Source organism: Orcinus orca, chromosome 3 (assembly GCF_937001465.1).
Source record: "Orcinus orca chromosome 3, mOrcOrc1.1, whole genome shotgun sequence".
NCBI classification, from domain to species: Eukaryota; Metazoa; Chordata; class Mammalia; order Artiodactyla; family Delphinidae; genus Orcinus; species Orcinus orca.
The window spans coordinates 84,818,220-84,843,989 of record NC_064561.1 but is presented as its reverse complement, the minus strand read 5'-3'; the positions used below and the strand labels follow the sequence as shown (position 1 = coordinate 84,843,989).

Sequence of the window (25,770 nt, the reverse complement as noted above, 5' to 3'; positions counted from 1 at the left end):
ATTCATTTTATGTTAGCTTCACTAGCGCCTCGCTTCTCTACAGTAATCTTTCTCTAACTCCACCTGTTTTATTTTTCTTCCTTTTCCCCTTCCCATTTCCAGTTACACCCTTGACCCAATCTTCTCTTGCCTCCTCAGAGACCTTTTTCTATTGATTATCCCTTTTCTCTTATCTTAGTTCCCCAGCCAGGGATTGAACCCAGGCCCTCGGCAGTGGAGGCTCAGAGTCCTAACCACTGGACTGCCCGGGAATTCCCAGGCCTACAGTTTCTTAATCTCCATCCCAAACACTCCTATCCCCAAAACAGCAAAAAAACAAATCTTTCTTAACTCTACTTATCTCTCAAATTTTCTTTCTGCAGACTTTTGGAAAGTGTATTCCTCTTCTTATTGACCTAATCTTTAACTCCTAACAATTTAGTTTTTATTCTTTTCACTCCTTTGGAACTAAACTATCCAACGTCACTGGCTTATAACCTACTGGTAACCAGATCTACCTGCCTTCCTCAGCCACCCATTACTCTCTGTAGCATTTGACAGAGTTGATGACACCAACTTTCTGGAACCAGAAGTGTTTCCAGAATTCTGAAGGGAGTCTTTTTCTCCATGCCCAAGTTTCTTTAACTTCAAACTTGAACCTTTATCTTTTTAGACTGCAATTTCCCTTGCTCGATCTCCTTATTGTAGATATTCTCCTGGGAATTTTTCTCCATACACTCTCTATATATGCCTCTTCTAGAATTTTTATGGTTTTAAACCTCTTTTCTGTGCAAACAGTTCTGAATTCCACTAATCCTGAATTACAGGCCTCTGTTTCTTATTTTGCCTGGACTAATTTGTGTTTAAACTCCACTAATACATCAAACTCAACAGGTCCAGAACAGAATCCCTTTTTTCTCCTTCCCCAACCTGTCTTTCCAGATTTCTCCCTTTCTGAAAGTGACATCACCATCTTCCCTCTTATTTAGAATAAAACATTGGTGTTCTCTTGGACCCATGATTTACTTACCCCCCAGAGCCATGAATGCTCAAGCTCTCAAAGATACGCTGCCCTGCTACTCCTTTTATATACAGCCAAACAGACTTTCCTGCAGTGAACTTATAGGTTATTTCCCTGCCTAACAGCTTCCTATCACTTACAAAACAAAATCTAGATCTTAGCCTGGTATTCATGGTTGTTCACAGCATGGCCACCACCTACCTATTTGATTCTAGTTCTCAGTGCTACACTGAGCATCAGGCAAACTGAATTATTTGCTATTCTCTGTACTAACCTTCAGATTTCTGTCCATGGGGCTTTGCTCATGCTGTCTTTGCTCAGCCTCCAAAATCTTTCTCCATCCTTCCCAGCCCTTGTGGTCTAAATTTTACCCATTCTTCTAATGCTACCTCCTTAAAGCTTTCCCTGATCTTCACAACTGGAAGAAACATTTCCAACCTCTGAATTTAATTAGATTTTAATAATATAGCCATACTATTTTCTTTGGCTTCATGTTTATATGAATTTTTTCCCTTCCTTTTACTTGTAATCAGTTTCTATCTTTATGTTCATAAAATGTTTCTTATAAGCAACATATAATTGGGTCTTGCTTTTTTTTTTTTTATCTAGTCTGTCAATCCATGCCTTTTAATTGTGTTCTTTGGTCCATTTATATTTACCCCAGTTATAAATATACATAGAATAAAGTCTACCACCTTGGTGTTTTAATCATACTTATTCCTCCTGCCTTTATTTTTCTTATTTTAATTTTTTAAATATTTTTCAGTTTTATTTTTATTTTATTTTTTAAAATTGTATTGAAGTATAGTTGATTTATAATGTGTTAATGTCTGCTGTATAGCAAAGTGATTTAGTTATACATATATATATTATTTTTCATATCCTTTTCCACTATGGTTTATCAAAGGATACTGAATATAGTGTGTTATACAGCAGGACCTTGTTGTTTATCCATCTTATATATAATAATTTACATCTGCTAATCCCAAACTCCCAACCCTTCCCTCCTCTACTCCCTCTCCCCCATGGCAAACACAAGTCTGTTCTCTGTGTCTGTGAGTCTGTTTCTGTTTTGTAGATAAGGTCATTTGTGTTGTATTTTAGATTCCACATATAATTGATATCATATGGTATTTGTCTTTCTCTTTCTGACTTACTTTGCTTACTACAATAATATCTAGGTCCATCCATGTTGCTGCAAATGGCATTATTTCATTCTTCTTTATGGCTGAGTAATATTCCATTGTGTGTGTGTGTGTGTGTGTGCATGCGCGCACACGTGCATGTGTGTGTGTGTATATATATATATATATATATATATATATATATATACCACATCTTCTTTATCCATTCTTCTGTTGATGAACATTAAGATAGTTTCTGTGTCTTGGCTATTGAAAATAGTGCTGTTATGAACATAGGGGTGCATGTATCTTTTCAAATTATGGAGGTTTTTTTCTGGATATACGATGAGGAGTGGGATTACTGGATTATATGGCAACTATATTTTTAGTTTTTTGAGGAACCTCCATACTGTTCTCCATAGTGGCTGCACCAATTTACATTCCCACCAACAGGGTAGGAGGGTTCCTATTCTCCACACCCTCTTCAGCATTTGTTATTTGTAGACTTTTTAATGATGGCCATTTTTAATGGTGTAAGGTGTGGTACCTCATTGTGGGGTTTTATTTTTCTAACATTTTTATTGGAGTATAATTGCTTTACAATGGTGTGTTAGTTTCTGCCGTATAACAAAGTTAGTCAGCTATACATATACATATATCCCCATATACACTCCCTCTTGCGTCTCCCTCCCTCCCACCCTCCCTATCCCACCCCTCTAGGTGAACAGAAAGCACTGAGCTGACCTCCCTATGCTATGTGGCCGCTTCCCACTAGCTATCTATTTTACATTTGGTAGTGTATATATGCCACTCTCTCACTTTATTCCAGATCACCCTTCCCCCTCCCCGTGTCCTCAAGTCCATTCTCTACATCTGCGTCTTTATTCCTGTCCTGTCCCCTAGGTTCTTCAGAACCTTTTTTTATCTTTTTTTTTTTTTTTTTACATTCCATATATATGTGTTAGCATATAGTATTTGTTTTTCTCCTTCTGACTTACTTCACTCTGTATGACAGACTCTAGGTCCATCTACTTCAATACAAATAACTCAATTTTGTTTCTTTTTATGGCTGAGTAATATTCCATTGTATATATGGAATATTGAATATATATACAATATTCCATTGTATATATGTTTATATAAGATATATAAACATCTTCTTTATCCATGCATCTGTCAGTGGACACTTAGGTTGCTTCCATGTCCTGGCTATTGTAAATAGAGCTGTAATGAACATTATGGTACATGATGCTTTTTGAATTATGGTTTTTTCAGGGAATATGCCCGCTAGTGGGATTGCTGGGTCATATGGTAGTTGTATTTTTAGGTTTTTAAGGAACCTCCATACTGTTCTCCATAGCAGCTATATCAATTTACATTCCCACCAACAGTGCAAGAGGGTTCCCTTTTCTCCACACCCTCTCCAGGATTTATTGTTTGTAGATTTTTTGATGATGGCCATTATGACCGGTGTGAGGTGATACCGCGTTGTAGTTTTGATTTGCATTTCTCTAATGATTAGTGATGTTGAGCATCCTTTCATGTGTTTGTTGGCAATCTGTATATCTTCTTTGGAGAAATGTCTGTTTAGGTCTTCTGCCCATTTTTGCATTGGATTGTTTGTATTTTTGGTATTGAGCTGCATGTGCTGCTTGTATATTTTGTAGATTAATCCTTTGTCAGTTGCTTCATTAGCAAATATTTTCTCCCATTCTAAGGGTTGTCTTTTGTCTTGCTTATGGTTTCCTTTGCTGTTCCAAAGCTTTTAAGTTTCATTAGGTCCCATTTATTTATTTTTATTTTTATTCCCATTTCTCTAGGACGTGGGTCAAAATGGATCTTGCTGTGATTTATGCCATAGAGTGTTCTGCCTATGTTTTCCTCTAAGAGTTTTATAGTATCTGGCCTTACACTTAGGTCTTTAATCCATTTTAAGTTTATTTTTGTGTATGGTGTTAGGGAGTGTTCTAATTTCATTCTCTTACATGTAGCTGTCCAGTTTTCCCAGCACCACTTATCGAAGAGACTTTCTTTTCTCCATTGTATATTCTTGCCTTTATCAAAGATAAGGTGACCATATGTGCATGGTTGATCTCTGGGCTTTATATCCTGTTCCACTGATTGATATTTCTGTTTTTGTGCCAGTACTATACTGTCATGATTATTGTAGCTTTGAATTATAGTCTGAAGTCAGGGAGCCTGATTCCTCCAGCTCAGTTTTTCTTTCTCAAGATTGCATGGTTATTCGGGGTCTTTTGTGTTTCCATACAAATTGTGAAATTTTTTGTTCTAGTTCTGTGAAAAATGCCATTGGTAATTTGATAGGGATTGTGTTGAATCTGTAGATTGCTTTGGGTAGTAGAGTCATTTTCACAATGTTGATTCTTCCAGTCCAAGAACATGGTATATCTCTCTATCTGTTTGTATCATCTCTAATTTCTTTCATCAGTGTCTTATAGTTTTCTGCATGCAGGTCTTTTGTCTCCTTAGGTAGGTTTTTTCCTAGGTATTTTATTCCTTTTGTTGCAATGGTAAATGGGAGTGTTTCCTTAATTTCTCGTTCAAATAGTGTATAGGAATGCAAGAGATTTCTGTGCATTAATTCTGTGTCCTGTTACTTTACCAACTTCACTGATTAGCTCTAGTAGTTTTCAGGTAGCATCTTCAGGATTCTCTGTGTATAGTATCATGTCATCTGCAAATAGTGACAGCTTTACTTCTTCTTTGCCGATTTGGATTCCTTTTATTTCTTTTTCTTCTCTGATTGCTCTCGCTAAAAGTTCCAAATCTATGTGGAATAATACTGGTGAGGGTAGGTAACCTTGTCTTTTTCCTGATCTCAGGGAAAATGGTTTCAGTTTTTCACCATTGAGAACAATGTTGGCTGTGGGTTTGTCATATATGGCCTTTATTATGTTGAGGTAAGTTTCCTCTACGCCTACTTTCTGGAGAGTTTTTATCATAAATGGGTGTTGAATTTTGTTGAACACTTTTTCTGCATCTATTGAGATGATCTTATCCTTTCTATTCTTCTGTTTGTCAATATGGTGTATCACACTTATTGATTTGCATATATTGAAGAATCCTTGCATTCCTGGGATAAACCCCACTTGATCATGGTGTATGATCCTTTTAATGTCTGTTGGATTTTGTTTGCTAGTATTTTTTTAGGATTTTTGCATCTATGTTCATCAGTGATATTGGCCTGTAGTTTTCATTTTTTGTGACATCTTTGTCTGGTTTGGTATCAGGGTGAAGGTGGCCTCGTAGAATGAGTTTGGGAATGTTCCTCCAAACTTTTGGAAGAATTTGAGAAAGATAGGTGTTACCTCTTCTCTAAATGTTTGATAAAAGTTGCCTGTGAAGCCATCTGGTCCTGGGCTTTTGTTTGTTGGAAGAGTTTTAACCACAGTTTCAATTTCAATGCTTGTGATTGGTCTGTTTGTATTTTCTATTTCTTCCTGGATCAGGCTCGGAAGGTTGTGCATTTCTAAGAATTTGTCCATTTATTCCAGGTTTTCCATTTTATTGGCATACAGTTGCTTGTAGTTATCTCTCATGAACCTTTGTATTTCTGCACTGACAGTTGTTGCTTCTCCTTTTTCAGTTCTAATTCTATTGATTTAAGTCTTTTCCCTTTTTTTCTCAGTGAGCCTGGCTAATGGTTTATCAGTATTTTTTTATGTCCTCAAAAACCAGCTTTTAGTTTTATTGATCTTTGCTATCATTCCTTCATTTCTTTTTCATTTATTTCTGATCTGATCTTTATGATTTCTTTCCTTCTGCTAACTTTGGGGTTCTTTTGTTCTTCTTTCTCTAATTGCTTTAGGTGTAAGGTTAGGTTGTTTATTTGAGATGTTTCTTGTTTCTTGAGGTGGGATTGTATTGCTATAAACTTCCCTCTTAGAACTGCTTTTGCTGCATCCCATCCTAAGTTTTGAGCCATTGTGTTTTCATTGTCATTTGTTTGTAGGTATTTTTTTATTTCCTCTTTAATTTCTTCAGTGATCTCTTGTTATTTATTAGTGTATTGGTTAGCCTCCATGTGTTTGTATTTTTTACAGTTTTTTTTTTCCTTTAATTGATATCTAGTCTCATAGCACTGTGGTCAGAAAAGATACTTGTTACAGTTTCAGTGTTCTTAAATTTACCAAGGTTTGGGCTTCCCTGGTGGCGCAGTGGTTGAGAGTCCGCCTGCCGATGCAGGGGACACGGGTTTGTGCCCCAGTCCAGGAAGATCCCACATGCCGCAGTGGCTAGGCCCGTGATCCATGGCCACTGAGCCTGTGCGTCCGGAGCCTGTGCTCTGCAATGGGAGAGGCCACAACAGTGAGAGGCCCGTGTACTGCAAAAAAAAAAAAAATTTACTAAGGCTTGATTTGTGACCCAAGGTATGATCTATCCTGGAGAATGTTCCATGACAACTTGAGAAGAAAGTGTATTCTGTTGTTTTTTAATGGAATGTCCTATAACTATCAATTAAACCCATCTTGTTAATATATCATTTGAAGCTTGTGTTTCCTTATTTATTTTCATTTTGGATGATCTGTCCATTGGTGAAAGTGGGGTGTTAAAAGTCCCCTACTATGATTGTGTTATTGTTGATTTCCCCTTTTATGGCCATTAGCATTTGCCTTACATATGGAGGTGCTCCTATGTTGGGTGCATAAATATTTACAATTGTTATATCTTCTTGGATTGATCCCTTGATCATTATGTAGTGTCCTTCTTTGTCTCTTGTAATAGTCTTTATTTTAAAGTCTATTTTGTCTGATATGAGAATTGCTACTTCAGCTTTCCTTTGATTTCCATTTGCATGGAATATCTTTTTCTATCCCCTCACTTTCAGTCTGTATGTGTCCCTAGGTCTGAAGTGGGTCTCTTGTAGACAGCATATATACTGGTCTTCTTCTTGTATCCATTCATCCAGTCTGTGTCTTTTGGTTGGAGCATTTAATTCATTTGCACTTAAGGTAATTATCCAAATGTATGTTCCTGTTACCGTTTTCTTAATTGTTTTGGGTTTGTTTTTGTAGGTCTTTTCCTTCTCTTGTGTTTCCTGCCTAGAGAAGATCCTTTAGCATTTGTTGTAAAGCTGGTTTGGTGGTGCTGAATTCTCTTAACTTTTGCTTCTCTGTAAAGGTTTTAATTTCTCCGTCGAATCTGAATGAGATCCTTGCTTGGTAGAGTCACCTTGGTTGTAAATTTTTCCCTTTCATCACTTTAAATATATCCTGCCACTCCCTTCTGGCTTGCAGAGTTTCTGCTGAAAGATCAGCTGTTAACCTTATGGGGATTCCCTTGTATGTTATTTGTTGTTTTTCCCTTGCTGTTTTTAATATTTTTTCTTTGTATTTAATTTTTGATAGCTTGATTAATATGTGTCTTGGTGTGTTTCTCCTTGGATTTATCCTGGATGGGACACTGTGCTTCCTGGACTTGACTGACTATTTCCTTTCCCCTATTAGGGAAGTTTTCAACTATAGTCTCTTCAAATATTTTCTCATCCCTTTCTTTTTCTCTCCTTCTGGGACCCCTATAATTCAAATGCTTGTGTGTTTAATGTTGTCCCAGATGTCACTGAAACTGTCCTCAATTCTTTTCATTCTTTTTTCTTTATTCTGCTCTGTTGTAGTTATTTCCACTATTTTATCTTCCAGGTCACTTATCCGTTCTTCTGCCTCAGTTATTCTGCTATTGATTCCTTCTAGAGAATTTTAAATTCCATTTATTGTGTTGTTCATCATTGTTTGTTTGCTCTTTAGTTCTTCTAGGTCCTTGTTAAACGTGCATTTTCTCTATTCTATTTCCAAGATTTTGGCTCATCCTTACTATCATTACTCTGAATTCTTTTTCAGGTAAATTGCCCATTTCCTCTTCATTTGTTAGGTCTGGTGGGTTTTTATCTTGCTCCTTCATCTGCTGTGTGTTTCTCTGTCTTCTCTTTTTGCTTAGCTTACTGTGTTCGGGGTCTTATTTTCACATGCTATAGGTTCGTAGTTCCCGTTGTTTTTGGTGTCTGCTCTCAGGGGATAAGGTTGGTTCAGTGGGTTTTGTAGGCTTCCTGGTGGTGGGAACTGGTGCATGTGTTCTGGTGGATGAGGCTGGATCTTGTCTTTCTAGTGGGCAAGACCATGTCTGGTGGTGTGTTTTAGGCTGTCTGTGAACTTATTATGATTTTAGGCAGCCTCTCTGCTAATGGGTGGGTTTGTGTTCCTGTCTTGCTAGTTGTCTGGCATAGACTGTCTAGCACTGTAGCTTGCTGGTCGTTGAGTGGAGCTGGGTCTTAGTGTTGAGATGGAGATCTCTGGAAGAGTTTTTGCCCTTTGATATTACTTGGGGTTGGGAGGTCTCTGGTGGAACAATGTCCTGAACTTGGCTTCCCCACCTCAGAGGCTCAGGCCTGACACCTGGCCAGAGTACCAAGACCCTGTCAGCCACACAGCCATATACGTAGGGAGCTTCTTGCCTTTTGGGAAGTCTGATTTCTTCTGCCAGCATTCAGTAGGTGTTCTGTAGGAGTTGTTCCACATGTAGATGTATTTTTGATGTATTTGTGGGGAGGAAGGTGATCCCCATGTCATACTCCTCCACCATCTTGAAGGTCCTCTCCTTGCCTTTTCTTTTAATCCTCTGTTCCTCTTTTCCTATATTTCTTTGGAGGACGGTTAACTCATCAATTTTTAAAAATTATTCTCTCTTCTCATTGACTTTTTAGTTATTCCTCTTGGCATGACTTTGTACTTTAGCGGTTATTATAGAGGCTAAAACATAGCATATCACATTCTATGTTTAAAAATTACTTCAAGAAAAATATAAGAATTCTATGACAATCTATTTCCAGTTTTTCGTCCCTACAATTTATGCTCTTGTTTACTATAACTTTACACATTAGAGAATATAAACTCCATTTTCTTTTGTTATTATTTTTCTTTAAAGAGCCCATGGTCTAAAGTGATTTTGTCATATATATGTACAAAAATTAGAAACATTTTTTAAAAGAGTGTTTTAATTTATTGACCTATTTGCATTTTATAGTGTTTTTCCATTCCTTCTTGCAGAACCAGATTTCTAGCTGATATTTTCCTACAGCATTTATAATGTCTTTTAACATTTCTTGTAAATCAACTCTGCTGAGGAAATTCTTTCACCTTTTGTCTAGATAAAGACATCTTTAGGACTTCCCTGGTGGTCCAGTGGTTAAGACTCTGTGCTTCCACTGCAAGGGGCATGGGTTGGATCCCTGGTCAGGGAAGTTCTGCATGCATGCCACACGGTGCAGCCAAAAAAAAAAAAGTCTTTATTTCACCTTCATTTTTGAAAGGTATTCTTACTGACTATGGAATTTTGAAATGACTTGATAATTTTTCCCTTTAAGCATTTTTAAAATGTCATTCTCTTGTTTCCTGTTCTTCATTTTTTTTTTTTCTGATGAGAAGTCACCTGAAATTCTTATCGTTTCCTTATTCCCTTGTATGTATTGTTTCTGTTTGAGAGCTTTCAAGCTTATCTTTGGTTCTTAGCAGTTTTACTAGTACATATCTAGTTCTGTTTTTTTGTTCATCTTGCTCGGATTTCTCTGAGCTTCTCAGATATGTCATTTTTAGTTATGTTCAATGCATTATAGGCTTTAAATTCCTCCATGGTAAACTGCCCGTGCTTTGTACTTAGTGTAAGGCCTGGAGCCAAAGGTCTCCTCCTGGTTCTTCTACTACACCTTTAGACTCCTGTGGACTCTACATGCCTGCAACAGAGGGGGGTTCCCTCTTAGTGCTCCCAAGCCTCCCCAGCAGTATACTGCTCTTATCTGGGACTAGCACATGGCCTAATTCTCCAGCTTTACCGTCACATTTAGGCAAGCCCTATGTTCCTGAATTGGTAAGCGTTGATCTCAATGCTCCTGACTCTCTCCAGTGTTGGACTGTCACCCTCTATTACTAGGTGCAAGACCCAGTGGGTGGGAAAGTTTCTATAGACAGGACCTGTATGCTGCACCTCTGAATGGTTCACACTCAGCTGTCCTGCCCTTATCTCTGTGGCAGACAAATGTTGTTTCTAATTCATGTAAAGTTGGAGGGTGGGAGTTGTTCTGTTGTTTCTGCTGATCCACCCTCAAACTGAGGCAGTCCTTTTAGTTCATTAGTTTACCTTGCAACTTTGAGTATCTAATAGGCTCAAAAATTATGTTTCTGCAGGCTATCTGATTTGTTCTCATTGTTTAGGTGGGAAAAATGTTTCTTGTAATGTTCTATATCCTAGACAGAAGGGTTATATCCTTAACTCTTCCTTAGATTTGGTTCTCCCAGAAACAAACGTTAAGAAAAGGATTTGAGTTCAAGTAGTCTGGGGGGAGGTGATCTCAGGAACCCCAATAAAAGTAGTGGGAGGAGAGACAGGGAAAAGAAGGAAGTCTACATAGTGTGTTAATGAGTAACTGTGATACAGTCCCACTGGGGACTTCTGGAGCACTGTATGGAAACAGCCTAAGTGAGCAAGCTGGGTCTTTATCCACCAACTCCCAAGTGTAATTGATTAGTTGTCCTGCCTATAAGCGGAGTCTACTGCAGATCAAAAAAGGCACAGACTCGCAGGTGCAGCAGAAATTTTATACATGAAGGAATGCGAGAGAGCACAACAGTGTCTGTTAAAAACTCTCTCTGTGCCAGTTAGGACATTAATTACTTTATTCCTCAGTCATATTGATGTACTGAGAGGATGATTCATACCTGATTTATCTTTGTATTCTCCCAGCATGGAGAAAAGTCAGAAGACAATCAATCACTATTTATTCAATGAGAAAATAACTTTTATAAAGTACCAATATGTAAAATTCTGGTTAGCTCTTCTTCATTTCCTGTCCTCCTCCCAAACCAACATCCTTACCCCCCACCTCAATCACCCAGGTAGTATAGTTTATTCTCTTAACTGCCAGAAAGGTTAAACTCACCAGAATGGTTAGACTCTTTTAAAAATTTACTGATTTTTCTAGCTAATTTAAATGTATTATAATTTAAAAGTATAATTTCCAAACCTGAACTTTATCTAACAGATATTTTGTATTACTTGCAGCCAACAATGATAAGGCATCCACCAACAGTTGTTTGCTACATTTGTGGTCGTGAATATGGAACAAAATCAATTGTCATCCATGAGCCACAATGTCTGAAAAAATGGCATAATGAAAACAACTTGTTGCCTAAAGAGCTAAGGAGACCAGAACCGAAAAAGCCAGAAGTCGGGACCATTACTGGTAAGTTTTTGGAAAAAAAGACTTGAGTGTATAAGGGAAGACTTTTCCCTCTAAACTTAAAAGAGTAGAGGTATTCTTTTATTACTTGTTCAGGTAACTGAAATCAGCAACATTTACTGTCTTGGCTACAGCCAAATAGAAAAAACAGTTCCAGAATACCTGACCAAAGTGTTGTCTTCAGATGCTGAGACATAAAGATACTATACCCTGGCAAACTGTACAAGGAGAGGGACTCACTGGTATTTGCTATATTTCCCAAAAGTTGCTTTCATATATTATCAAACACAAATCTTTAAAACTTTGTAGCTTAAAAAACCTTTGGGGACATCTGGAAACATGTTTTCAAATATGAATGTGTTTTAGTGTTCAAAGAGTGGGGGTACCAAAGTGAAATGCTTATAGGGTCTGCTAGTCAGGATACACAATTGAATAAATTTGTCCGTGTGTGGAAAAAGGGAAGGTGGAGACTATGAGTGGGAGAGCACTGCCTTTCTTTTTTTTTTTTTTTTTTGCGGTACGTGGCCCTCTCACTGTTGTGGCCTCTCCCGTTGCGGAGCACAGGCTCCGGATGCGCAGGCTCAGCGGCCATGGCTCACGGGCCCAGCCGCTCCGCGGCATGTGGGATCTTCCCGGACCAGGGCACGAACCCGTGTCCCCTGCATCGGCAGGCGGACTCTCAACCATTGCGCCACCAGGGAAGCCCAACACTGCCTTTCTAAAGGAGACAGCTGCTATCCAGTTCCAGCTGGTGTTACACTTAAGAAATTTAGCCTTAAATTTACTGTGATGTACCTTTCAATAATACAAAAGAAACTGGAAATCTAGACTTCTATATGAAATGTCCAGATTTTAAAAATTTTGCAATGAATACTTTGTAAAACACTGCACAGGCTGACACTGGAACTTCATAAACTGCCATGTGTGGTCGCATTACAGAGCCTTATACTGACTCATTTAGGGTGAGAAAGAAGTAGTTCAGAGAGTGTGTTTGCCATACAAGCTCAGACTTGCTCATCATCTGCCATTGTCATTTTCTCAGTTGATCTCCTGATTCCCCTCAAAGGAAAACTATTCTTGGTTTTAAGAGAATCATTCAATTAATTGATTTTCTTTATGTAACCATAGGTACCTTGGAGGTCATTTAGTATCACTTAGCCCAAAGTACTCTTGCTAGAGACGTGACCCAAAGAGACTTTTTTTTAACAACCCACAGAGTGGAATCTAGATTGTCATGATAAAGTTCTAAAGGCTGCTAGAACCCAACTATTCACAGTCCTTGCCTAAAGGAAGACTCTGCATGAAAAAGGTGGGAAAAGAGCTCAAGATGAAAATATCCATCTACTGAAATTAGAATATTTGCACACAAAGAAATTGTTCACCTCTTTGAGACTGTCTTCCCATCATTTCTCATTTGGTGTCAAAAATCTATTTCCTTCACTTCTGATATTTATCACTTTCTCTGCTTGAGCATGCTTATCACAATTCTAGAAGAGGTGAGAGAAACGACTGGTTTGGAAGCCCTGGAGTGTTCGCCATTCTGTTATTGGCTACAGATGGAAAAGGCAGATCCTTATAATTGCACTTTCTGCAATTTTTCTCTTGGCTCTATGCTTTTGTTATTTCCGAAGTTGCCCTTCCTCTCTAGGCAAAGAGAATTCTCATGAACATTTCCATCCCGTGGACTTACTGTAGTCATAGGACTCAAATAGCCCTTCCTCCAGATCCAAAGTACAAGCCCTAAAACTTTTAGAAATGTGATGAATCATCTTCAACTGAGAATCAGTGAATACTCTGGAATTTTTGAGTCCATATTAAAACTCATATGAGTAAGGAGAAAGTCAGTGCCATTCCTTTTTAAACTGCTTTTAAAGCACTCAAAATATACATTCAGGGCTTCCCTGGTGGCACAGTGGTTGAGAGTCCGCCTGCCGATGCAGGGGACACGGGTTCGTGCCCCGGTCTGGGAAGATCCCACATGCCGTGGAGCGGCTGGGCCCGTGAGCCATGGCCGTTGAGCCTGCGCGTCCGGAGCCTGTGCTCCACAATGGGAGAGGCCACGACAGTGAGAGGCCCGTGTACCACCAAAAAAAAAAAAAATATATATATATATATATATATATATATATATATATATACACACATTCATATCCTGCATGGAAAGTGACACTTCCTTTATCCAAGGGAGAAATACTAGGTTGTCCTGTTGTGCTGGAGTTTAATTTCCCACGGAGAAAAAAATAAAAGAAAAAGAACATGAGTAAGCTTGTTAAAGAATCTAAGGTTTGCTATGTTTGTGTGAACCACTAGACAGAAGTCATATGGGTATTGCCTGGGCTTTAGTGAAGAAATATATGCTGTGAAAATAATATATTTTTGCATGCCTGCATGCCTGGCTACATTTTGGGGGGCCTATTTTGGGCAATTCTAAGACATAGTCAATTTAATGTACTAAAGCCATTCTATTTAAATAAGGTTTATTAAAGTTAAATCCCACACTGTTTCTCTAAAATAAACCCATATGCCTTTTTTCCTGTGCTCTGCCAATGGAGATTATATATCTCTCAGCTGCTTTTGTTGTTTTCTTAAGGACGCTTTTTTTCATCAGATGAACTATTCTGTTTGCATTCTTCACTTTAATTACTTAAAGAATCTCTGAATTTACGGCCATAAAGAGATGATAAAGTTTTAGGATATAATTCATCTCAAATTCACTCTCAACTGTCAGTTGTCCTCTAAAAACATTCCACTGAAGGATTACAGGAGAAGAAAATTCAAATAAATGTTCTTTTCCTTTTGTAAGCTTATATTTAGAGTCAACTGAAAGAAAGCCAAAAGTTATATTTGCAAGATAATAATGTGTAAGCAAAGATGTTAATAATTAGTGAAGAATGCATATCACAACACATAAAACAATGTCTTCCCCTTTTTAAAATCTGAGGACTGAAAAACCTCTAGTTCCGAGCTAACGGTTCTCAACCCTTAAAAGACCGAGCAGCACTATTTTTTTTTTGGCAAAAGTAATACGATTTGTTTAAAAGCCTCAGTCAACAGGTATTTCCTGAAAATACTTTCCATAAAAAGTAGAGCATGGTTCTCCAGAATGAAAACTGATCCATTTTCCCATTTTCTTTTTCTTTTATTTTTTGTTCTTCTTTTTTTTTCTCCTCTGTTTTTCTTTAACTTTTCAGCCAAGGGTTTCTATGATCTTGATGCCTTAAACGAAGCTGCTTGGAAAAGTGCCCAGAGCCAGTTGGTTCCCTGTAATATTTGTGGGCGTACCTTCCTGCCAGACAGACTGATTGTTCACCAACGATCCTGTAAACCAAAAGTCGCCAAGTAAAGCTCTTTCTCCCTACGAAATAGTTGCAGGAATTAAATCCTTTGGAAAGAGCTGGGATATGACGGGGAGGAGGAAAAGGAGGGGAGGAGAGGAAACAAGGAAAAGTGGAATTGACCAAAGGCCATCGAGCACGAGACGCCCAGCTCAGTGCTTTGGGGGCCTGGTGCGACCACTGTGTCACTGCTTTTAGCATGCAGCTGCGTGTGTGTGCCTTGGCATGCCAGGGCCTCGCATGTCACACGGTTGTCAGGCAGAATTACACGTGGCCGCCCCTCATCAGAGCTGGCATTTTTATCTCCAGGAAATTTCAGAGCCAGTTGTTGCTGTTTTTCTTCTGGTCTGATTTCCTGAACAAGATTCTGAACCTCACACTTAGGACTATTATTCAGTGAACAGAGACTTTGGGTGGTGACTTCAGGCAACTCTTTAGTTCCCGAGAAAAACTGGATTCCCTCCCATCCCTGTGCTTTCTGAAATAATGTGCCACTCCCTGCTATTTCTGATCCAGGGAAATGTTTTTAATTGAGTTAGTGACCGGGAATCTTCTTTTCTCTATAAAATTGTTCAACAGGAGACACATACAAAAGAAGAGCTAAGGACTTAAAGTACTAGAAGCACACAGAACTCATGCTCCCTTACTAATAGTGAAAAATGCTACAAGGAAAATTCAGCATCAGTGCCAGCCTCATATGTTGGGAGATTGCTGTGATGTGATTCATCACATGGGTGGAAGCTAGCTCCCTCCTCCTATAGAAGAGGTCCAGCAAGAGTTCTCTCTGCCCTCCTAGGGGCTTATAGGTGTTTTATTGTGGAGCTCTAAAAGCCTGCCTGGAAGTCCTGTGCCTCCCTACCCAAGGGCCACGCACAGTACATGGGTTGTGAAGCTGCTCTGGATTTGAGTCCTTGAATGTGTATTCAGAGAGTCGGGACTCCTGGGAGGAGGCCAGGGCCAGGGAGGTGCTCTGCCCAGGAAATTCTGCACCCCCCACCCCGGGGCAGCGCTGCTTTGCCTGGACTCCCAGCGGTTTTGCTTGAGATCTTTGTTCATTTTATGGCTGACTTTCAGCGCCATTTTGGATCCACCAGGTAGGTTCCTGCAAACCTTGCATTCATGACCTTACACAGCACAGTTAACTCCAAATTATACAAGCAAATTTATTAGACCTAATAATTTGGTCATAATCTGCAGGTTATAAAAGTTTAGGTTAGGATCACGGTGCTAATTATTTGGGTTTTCCTGCCTGTTCCAAAGGAAGCAAGAGATGAACTTCTTAAAAAGTCTTTTAGATATCCCCAAATAAGATTAGCATCTTGTAAAGGATAGCCTTTAATGACTCATACCTGATGGTTTGTTCTTTTATTTTGTTAAAAAAATGACAACAACATCTAATGTGTAGTGAGTGTACTGTGGGTCAGGCACTGTGCCTAGTGCTTCCTATATATCAGTTTATATAAATCTCACATCAACCCTACAAGTAGATAGTATCCTTCTTTTATACGTGAGGAAACTAATACTTAGACTAAAGTAGCAAATTCAAGGTCACACTGGACTTGAGTTAAGGGTTGGAGTCAGGAAGCAAACTCAGGACTGTTGGACTTCCAAGCCCATAGTCTTATCCATTGCCATTTGTGTGCTAGATACCACCATTAATAAGATTAACTCCAACACAAATGATCTGACAAATGTCAATTTTGTACAATGTTTAGTAACTAAGGCAAATGGGAATTTTAGCATGCTTGCAGTTTGGCTGCTGGTCTGGGTTTATCTTAAACCGAGGTGATAACAAAAGTTTGAACTGCATTGTGTGTTTTTTATTTATTTATTTTTTTGCGGTATGCGGGCCTCTCACTGTTGTGGCCTCTCCCGTTGCGGAGCACAGGCTCCGGACACAGGCTCAGAGGCCATGGCTCACGGGCCCAGCCGCTCCGTGGCATGTGGGATCTTCCCGGACGGGGTCACGAACCCGTGTCCCCTGCATCGGCAGGCGGACTCTCAACCACTGCGCCACCAGGGAGGCTCTGTGTTGTGTTTTAAAAGCCACTTCTGTATTCTGCTAATGTTCAGAAGCCAGACAGCAAGGGAAATAAAGCAAGAGTTCTGGCCTCAACTTTGAAATGAGTGGCCATTTGGGGTCATAAAGAGAGATTCGTGGGCCTTTGCTTTCAAAGCCTGAGAAAAACAAAACAAAACTGTTTTATCTGTAGGAATTATTAAATCTGAGTTCTTGAAGTGGTTGAAAAAGATGAGCTCTTGTAAGAACTGTGCTTCCACAGGGAACAGCTTGAGGAATGTCAAGGTGCCGACCGTGGGACTTCCACTTCTGGCTCCAGCTCCAGCTCCATCCGAGCTGGCCTGGAAACGTTACAGGGGATCAAATCTGAAGCAAGTTCAGTCACAATGACATCAATCCAAGGGCTCCTATCTTTCATCAAGGCAAGTCACTGAAGTCTCACCATTAATAGGACAGAGCTCACCTGCTCTCTGCCGACTGCCCTCCCCCCAATTTGTTCACATCTGTGCAGATTTTTTACTCTAAAAAGGAAAATGATTTTTTTAACAATGGTTGGCACATCCATGAGCTTTGAATCTGAATCTTGTAATGGTTCCCATAGATAGTCTCCTAGGTGATGAAAAGCAGATACTAGATGAAGGTACTTGGAGCTCTTATACTGGCTCAGGTAGGTATCGGCTTGGGATGCGATGTTATTAGAGGCATCGGCAACAATACAATTCCCTCTCTGCTCTGGCAACTGGTGCTGCACAATCTTTTATTGAATTCCCCTTTAGTTGAGGTTATGGGAAGAATTCCAGGATTTCTTGATGCTCATTTGCACATTAAATTCACATCAAAGTTGCGGGGCATGTCTTATCAGAAGGGAACACTGGAGACAGAAAAGCCTGTCCTACTAAGGGATGTGGATGGGGAGACTCTCCTCTGGTGAGTAAGCATGGAGATCTGTTCGAGCTCTGTTGTGGGAGCTCCTCAGGTTGTGGGACCTTCTCCTCATCTGGCAGCCTTGGATGTATTTCCAAGTAGGGTCCCAGTATTTCCAAGGATGGCTCCCAGATGACACTGCTTCAGCTTGGGGGATATTGGCCTGAGTCTCTTCACAGAAAAAGAAGCTTCTACTGACAAGCAGACCCATTTGTGAGCAGGGAAGAGAAAGAGGGCAGATATCCAAAGCCTTCCGTCTCCTGAAAACCTGAAAACAGCCCTTGGTCTCTCTGTACTTCTGACATTAGCAGCATCTCTTCTTTACACCCTCACCTAAACCAACTCATATGGCTTTAATCCCATACCAGGTCAGGTCAGGAAGTTCAGCCCTTTCCTTCCCCAACCCTGTGGGGACCTTTCCCTGCTCTGGCAATGGACAACCTTCCTTTATCATTTATTACTTCCCTCCTGACTCTCTGTCTGGTGCACATAAACGGCCGTGCCTGTTTCAGCTGGCCCTGCCCACTCTCTGTGAGCACTGTGGCCAGAGATGGAAATGAGGTTTTCCTGCACTTGGAAGAAACAGCACACATGAGAGGCAGTTGAGTTTCCGGTGGGGGCCAAATTGGATGGTGTAGAGAGAATTACACCAGGAAAAACGCTGTTAATTTAGCATAGGATGGTACACTTTGTGCTTAGTTCTTTTAAATTTTTGTTATAAAAATATTCAATAGATAACACCTGTAGGGTAAAGGATAATGAAGTCTTATGTCCTCCACACCCAGACAAACTTAGTTGAAACCCCACTAAGGTTGAATCTGAATGGTCTAAATTTCAACTACTATTCTTTTGGGTATAAGAGGATGAAGGATGTGGGGAGAGGTGCTGGGAGCACAAGATTGCAGAGTATGTCTGATAATGCCCTTTATTTCTACTTCTGGAAACTTGAGATTAAGCCGGCATGGATATAAACCAACTGCAAGTAAGAAAGTGAAACCTGGCCTAGGCATCATTGGGGCTAAGTCCTATCATTGATTCATATTGATCACCTATAGACCAATGTTTTCAGATAACACTTAATTGAGAGTGTGTTTGGCAAAATAATGTCCCCAAAGATGTTGATACCCTAGTTCTCCAAACTTATGAATATGTTACCTTGCATGTTATGCTACCTTTGCAGATTGTGGTTAAGGTTTTGGGCCTTGTAATGGGGAGAGTATCTCGGATTATCTAGGTGGGCCCAGTATAATCATGAGTCCTTAATAGTGGAATAAGAAGAAAAAAGGGTGCTTGAGAGAGATGGCAGCATAAGAAGGATTCAACAGTCTGTAGCTTGCTCTGAGATGTAGGAAACTATGTGCAATGACCAGAGAAAAACCTCTCCAAGTTAAGGGCATCCCCAGCAGACAGCCAGAAAAGAAACTGGAACCTCAGTCCTATAACCACAGGAACTGGATTCTGCCAACAACCTGAATGAGCAAGGAAACATTCTCCCCTGGAACCTCCAGAAAGGATCACAGCCTGCCAACAACTTGTTTTTATCTGGTGAGTCCAGGGTTGAACTTCTGACCTACAAAACTGTAAGAAAATAAATGTGTGTTGTTTAACCCATTGTTTATAATAATTTGTTATGGCAGCAACAGACAACAAATAGAAGAAGCATCCACAGGCAGACCTCAGAGGTACTGTGAGTTCATTTCCAGATGACCTCAATAAAGTGGATATCACAATAAAGCAAATCACAGAAATTTTTTGGTTTCCTCATGCATAGAAAAGTTATGTTTACACTGTAGTCTATAAGTGGACAGTAGCATTATATCTAAAAAAGCAATACACATACCTTAATTTAAAAAATGCTTTCTTGCTAAAAAATGCCAAAACAATTGCAATGGCAACATCAAAGATCATTGAATGCAGATCACTATAACAAATATAATAATAATAAAAAATTTTGAAATATTGAAAGAATTATCAAAATGTGACAGAGAGACATGAAATGAGCAAGTGTTGTTGGAAAAATGGTGCTGATAGATTTACTTGATGCAGTGTTGCCACAAACTTTTGTCAAACAAAACAAAACAAAAACTCATCTGCAAAGTACAGTAAAGCAAAGCACAATAAAATAAGGTGTTACCTGTATGTGGCATAGGGTAGGACCCCCAAACTTTCTACTGATCAGAGAGATAGAGTCCTCAACTCCACGTGGGACACCGGCCACCTCCACTGCTTGCATTAGTGAGAAGGCACCATAATCAAATTCAGTAGGGCCAGATAGCCCAACAAAAACTGGCTCTAAGATTTGCTACCCACAAAATACCCAGCTATTTTACAATATGCACAAAATATGGATGCAAATTTTTAATGTTTTGTTAATATTTTTAATCATAAAACGGATTCTGTTACATGTACACACTTGTTTAAAAACTAATAAGTGGACAAATGCAGTTGAATTACTTGGCAGTTGACTTTTCATGCCAATGACCCCATGACCTTGTCCTACCCACCTGTCTGTCTTTTCCACGAGCTGCAGAAAGAAAATAACTGTATAATCTGAAATGGTAGAAGGTTATTGTTATGGGAATCTCTAAATAAGGTACTAGCTGAAAAACAGTGAAAATATCCGAGCACTGAAAATGCAGATATGGCTTAAACAAATCTCATCGTTCTCTTATGATCTTTAGCAGGACTTTTCTGAGGGACCATGTGCGGATCTAAAAAGTAGGCTGGACCATCAAAGAAACGTGCTCAAAGTGTAGGGGAAGGGTAGAAAAAGCACCTGATTTGAGGACCGTCATTCAGCCGAATTATCAAGCAAGAAGTTTCCCTTCAATGCCTTCATCTCCCATCTTTGAACCTTCTGAACTCTTTCCTCCCAACCCCCATGAAGGTTTCTCCAGGATCCTGCTGCCCTGTCTTCTATCTACGACTGTCCAGACTTCTGTTTCTGTTGGAGAAGAAACTCAGGTGCTCCACCTTCCAGATATCCCTCCATCTCTCCTAGTCTGCCCATCCACATTTCTCTTCCTGTGTCCCTTTCTGGACTTTTCACTAGCTATTTCATTAGAAAGAAACTTGAGAAAGTCATCCACGCTAAGGGGTTCGTGGAAGTTGACGGTTTGATGCTCTATCTCTCTCAGATGGTATGGTTATTTTTAAAAAAGTTTCTTAGAAGTATTATGTCTATATCCAAAGTAATGAAGTCCATGTGGTGGAATTTTAGACAAAATGTTGGGATGGAAGTCAATGGGCATGGGAAGCAGGTCTCTCCTTGACCGTTAGTGACCCTCATCACACCACATAGACCTCTGTTAACTCCACACCTGAGTAGAGACACCTCTGACAGGGTTTCTACGGACAGCTTGTATTAAGGTAGGCTAAGTGCTGTAACAAATAGACCAAAATATTCTAAGGGCTTGAATAAGACAGAATTTTATTTCTTGCCCTGGGCAAGTGAGCAGTATAGTGAGGCGTCCCTCCTTTGTGACATCATTCAGGGCCCCAGGCTGATGAAATCTCTGCCACTTTCAACATGTGACACACAAGTTGCCCTGGTAGGTCCTCTCCTTTTAGCTCATCCACGGGGAGAAAAGAGCATGGAGTTACCTATTCGGCCTAGAAGAAATGCTCATCATTCCACTCACATTCATGGGCTAAATCTCAGCCACATGACTGTAGCTGAGTGCAAGGAGGTCTGGACATTGTGTTCTCACTGCCACAGCAGGAGGAAGAGGTGACCAGGGATTTGGGGGAATAATTAGGATTTTCTGGCATGAGCTCAAATCTCTTCCTGGCTTCTTGTTAGGGGACCACTTTCCCTTTTGTGGGAAATTGACAATATTTGGGCATAAACCTCAGAGGACGAGAAATTATTCTTACCATCAAGTCAGGCAAGTTTGGTAAATTAGGCCCCCCAAAAGATAAAACTTTAAAAAATTATAGCCATTTTCACATATCAGAAATAGCAGCATTCAATATTTGAAGGAAAGATTGTCCTTTTTCTTTTTATTATTTGAGGAAACACTTTAAAAGGCATTTTTGATATGCAAAGTTGAGTCCTGAGTTTAGTCTCACAAGGGTAGCTGGGGCAAAGAAGAACAGTTTTGCAAAAGAATGTGAATGGCCACCTTTACAGTGGACAAAGCTCCAACTTTGAGGAAGTATTATTGAGTACACTGGTTTTTCATCCTCTTGTTAGAGACTGACAAAAAAGAAATTGGAGTTTGGGGCTCAGAACTAGGTCAAGGGGAACTACCACCTATGTGACGAGGGACTGAAACCACAGCAACACCTCAGCAAGACAGCAGGTATGGGGCGCCCTACATTGGGACAAGGCTGGTGGACTTAGGAGCAGCAGTCACTGCTGCCGAATTTTAAATGTCCCTTTCCTGCATTCTAATGTTGTATGTTATCTTCGAGCCTTCACTTTGCCTTATTGTTAGCTGTGCTGGGGTGTGGGGTGGAGCTGTGAAATAAGAGAGGAGCCAATGTCTACACATGGACAACCAGACCAAGGAAGCCCTTGAAGCTACAAGGAGCCCCCAAGCAGCAGTCAGGAGCAACAGATGGCAAGCAACAGCCAAGGCAGGTGCAGAGTCTCCAGGAATCCTCAGAATCACCTGAGGAGAGGACTGGGATTCCTGACATCATCTATGAGCAACTTATATCCTGGTTTTTCAGCTAGCAAACCCTGGAATGCCAGAGACTGTAGGTATATGGTTAAATGCGCTTCAGTAAAGCATCAGTGAACAACACAGCACTGCATGTAACTGACAAGTGGTGGTACACAGGTTCTGACTCCTGCAGCCAAAGCAGATGGGGGAAATGACATCTTTATGAAGACCTCAAGGCAGAGGGAGTTCGGAGCTGGCCCTGAAACGATGAACAGGTAGAGGCAGCAGGGGTACTAAAGGACACACGAGGGAAGAAGCTTACAGAAACTGTGATCTACTCCATATCCCTGTAAGCAGCCTCAGGGATGAACACTCTGTATAACACCAGTATCAGCATTTTCCAGGTGAAGCACAGCGGGAAGCTCTATATCCTTTATGGGTGTTTCTAAATTTAATTTTTATTTTATATTAGAGTATAGCTGATTTACAATGTTGTTATATTCTTTATGTTGATGGGTGACTTGACCACAGGAAAGACAAGTACAGAGCCTTTAGACTATGAGATCAATTCATACAAGAAGTTTTCAAAGTTAACAGCTGAGTTACTTGTTCTGGATAAAGGTATTTCTCTTTCTCTTTTTAAACATTCTTCCTGCCCAACTTCTGTCACCAATGTGGTATTTTCCAGAGATGAAGAACCCAGATCCAGAAGGTGGTAAAGCATTAGCACAGAGGGTTAGAAGCAGTCCCCATATATAGCTGGGCAAACAGGCAGGCTTGGGAGGGACTCAAGAGCCCCCCTGTTGTGTGTGGAAATTATCTAGGAGAGCAACAGTGGACAGCAAGTGAGAGGAACAGCTGAGCAAGGACAAAGGGCATGTGCAGGATTTGTGTGCAAGGAAGATGAGGGGCAATGACAAGGCAGAGGCCAGGGTGGTCATGGATTTATTCTTCCAACACTGCAACTTGAGGTAGGTGCAAAGAAAATCTGAAGAGGTGTACAATTTTCTGTTTTTGTTCAGGAGGGCACTGGACAAGATGACATCTAAAGGAAAAATGAGGGTGAGTGAACACAAAGGGTAGGAGGGGTATAAATCTGCTTTTCCCATTTTGTTCCCACATTTGCCTTTTCCTCCTTTTCATCCTCAAATAGTATCACTGTCTCTGGCCCCCAGTTCCCTTTCTCTTTCCAAGCAGGCTCATTTCGCACAGCTCTAGCAATGAGCACGCTCTGCCAGAAGAGGACAGCATTGGGAAGCAATGAGCAGAGGCATCCTCACTGTGCAGGCACAAGTCCCGCCAGGCAGAGACAGGGTCTGGTTTTCTGTTTATTCTAGCAGCAAACTCTGAAATAAACATGAATTTATCCTTGAAGTCATATCAAGTGACTCCTTCATCTCCCCCGCTCCCAGCTTCTTAAAGGAATAATCATAAATATTCAGGGTATAGATACCAACTTGGCTTCATAACAGGAGATGTTTCAGCCAGTTTTCTGACAAAACTTACATAGAATATTGAATGCAAATATCTAGATATTGTGAGTAATTCAGGCCAAAGAGGCACTTTGTTTAAAGTATGCTGGCTCTTATTATGCAGTTGGCAGGTTGAATTTGTATTCTACCGTTTTTTGTTGTTTTTTTTTAATGATTGCACAAGTCACTTATTAACTTTCTCAACACATATTTCTTGAGCACCTGTGAGGTGTCATGGGTTGCCTGGACAAGGGGGAGGTATGTAAACAACCAGGTGGTATAGATGGATGATGTGGGATTGAAAGAAACTGGATTTTTGAAGAAGGAAAAGAAAGTTCTAAAAAGGGAAAGCAATGGTGAGTACAGATGACACCTGCCCCATCCCCAGGCATTATGTTATATGGGATATGGGGATCTGACAGTGTCCATGGGGGACAGAATAGACTTAGTTAGAGTAAGAAGAATTTTTTTGAATATTAAGAGAAGAAATTGGGGCTAGAGGTAAATTACAGATAAACTGCTGATAACAGAGTATTAAGGAATAAAGAAAGGGTTTGAGGTAGGAAACATAGGCGGCCTCATAAGTGTATAATCGGGGTATCACATGGAGCAGCACACTTAGAAGGCCCCATGCTTGATTTAATGTCTTGATTTTACAAGCAGGAAATTCTTACTAATTTTTGAACAGGAGATCCCCATTTTCATTTTACATTAGGCTCTGTAATTTGTGTACCTGAAGGCGGGGGATATGTGGAAGTTTGGATAAAACAAGACTAGGGAATTTCCAGATCTGTCTGTGGATAAGAGTTTCCCTGATGCTCTGGGAAGCTGGAATTTCTGTTGGTGTTGGAAGCACACAAGGGTGTAATTCCCAATGATATAAATACTGACGGTCTTTTATTTATTAATTTGTAACATATTTATTGGAGTATAATTGCTCTACAATGGTGTGTTAGTTTCTGCTTTATAACAAAGTGAATCAGCCATACAAATACATATACCCCCATATCTCCTCCTTCTTGTGTCTCCCTCCCACCTCCCTATCCCATCCCTCTAGGTGGTTACAAAGCACTGAGCTGATCTCCCTCTACTATTTGGCTGCTTCCCACTAGCTATCGATTTTACATTAGGTAGTGTATATATGTGCATGCCACTCTCTCACTTCATCCCAGCTTACCCTTCCCCCTCCCCGTGTCCTCAAGTCCATTCTCTACATCTGCCTCTTTATTCCTGCCCTGCCCCTAGGTTCTTCAGAACCATTTTTTTTTTAGATTCCATACATATGTGTTAGCATACGGTATTTGTTTTCCTCTTTCTGACTTACTTCACTCTGTATGACAGACTCTAGGTCCATCCACCTCACTACAAATAACTCAATTTCGTTTCCTTTTATGGCTGAGTAATATTCCATTGTATATATGTGCCACATCTTCTTTCTCCATTCATCTGTCGATGGACACTTAGGTTGCTTCCATGTCCTGGCTATTGTAAATAGAGCTGCAGTGAACATTGTGGTACATGACTCTTTTTGAATTATAGTTTTCTCAGTGTATGTGCACAGTAGTGGGATTGCTGGGTCATACAGTAATTCTAGTTTTAGTTTTTTAAGGAACCTCCATACTGTTCTCCATAGTGGCTGTATCAATTTTCATTTCCACCATCTGTGCAAGAGGGTTCCCTTTTCTCTACACCCTCTCCAGTGTTTATTATTTGTAGAATTTTTGATGATGGCCATTCTGACTGGTGTGAGGTGATACCTCATTATAGTTTTGATTTACATTTCTCTAATTATTAGTGATGTTGAGCATCCTTTCACGTGTTTGTTGGCAATCTGTATCTCTTCTCTGGAGAAATATCTACTTAGGTCTTCTGCACATTTTTGGATTGTGTTTTTTTGATATTGAGCTGCATGAGCTGCTTGTAAATTATGGAGATTAATCCTTTGTCACTTGCTTCATTTGGAAATATTTCTTCCCTTTCTGAAGGTTATCTTTTCACCTTCGCCTTTATGGTTTCCTTCGCTGTGCAAAAGCTTTTA

At 40.0% G+C, this 25,770-nt stretch overlaps 1 protein-coding gene across 7 annotated transcripts in view; it reads left to right on the top strand.

Annotated features, from left to right (window-relative positions):
- LOC101269456 (zinc finger protein 474-like) overlaps nucleotides 1-25,770 on the top strand; it is a 166,837-nt gene that overhangs the window by 85,430 nt on the left and 55,637 nt on the right. For 2 of the 7 annotated variants that reach the window (XM_049707176.1, XM_049707177.1), the window contains 2 exons: nucleotides 11,194-11,374; nucleotides 14,563-14,734. In XM_049707176.1, the coding sequence (XP_049563133.1) occupies nucleotides 11,200-11,374; nucleotides 14,563-14,714 (327 nt within the window). In that variant the 5' untranslated portion in view covers nucleotides 11,194-11,199 and the 3' untranslated portion in view covers nucleotides 14,715-14,734. Of the gene's footprint in view, nucleotides 1-11,193; nucleotides 11,375-14,562; nucleotides 15,086-16,988; nucleotides 20,317-23,282; nucleotides 23,323-25,770 lie in introns of those variants that run through there. The other 5 variants (XM_033423733.2, XM_033423734.2, XR_004482135.2 and 2 more) reach the window with 4 other exon arrangements.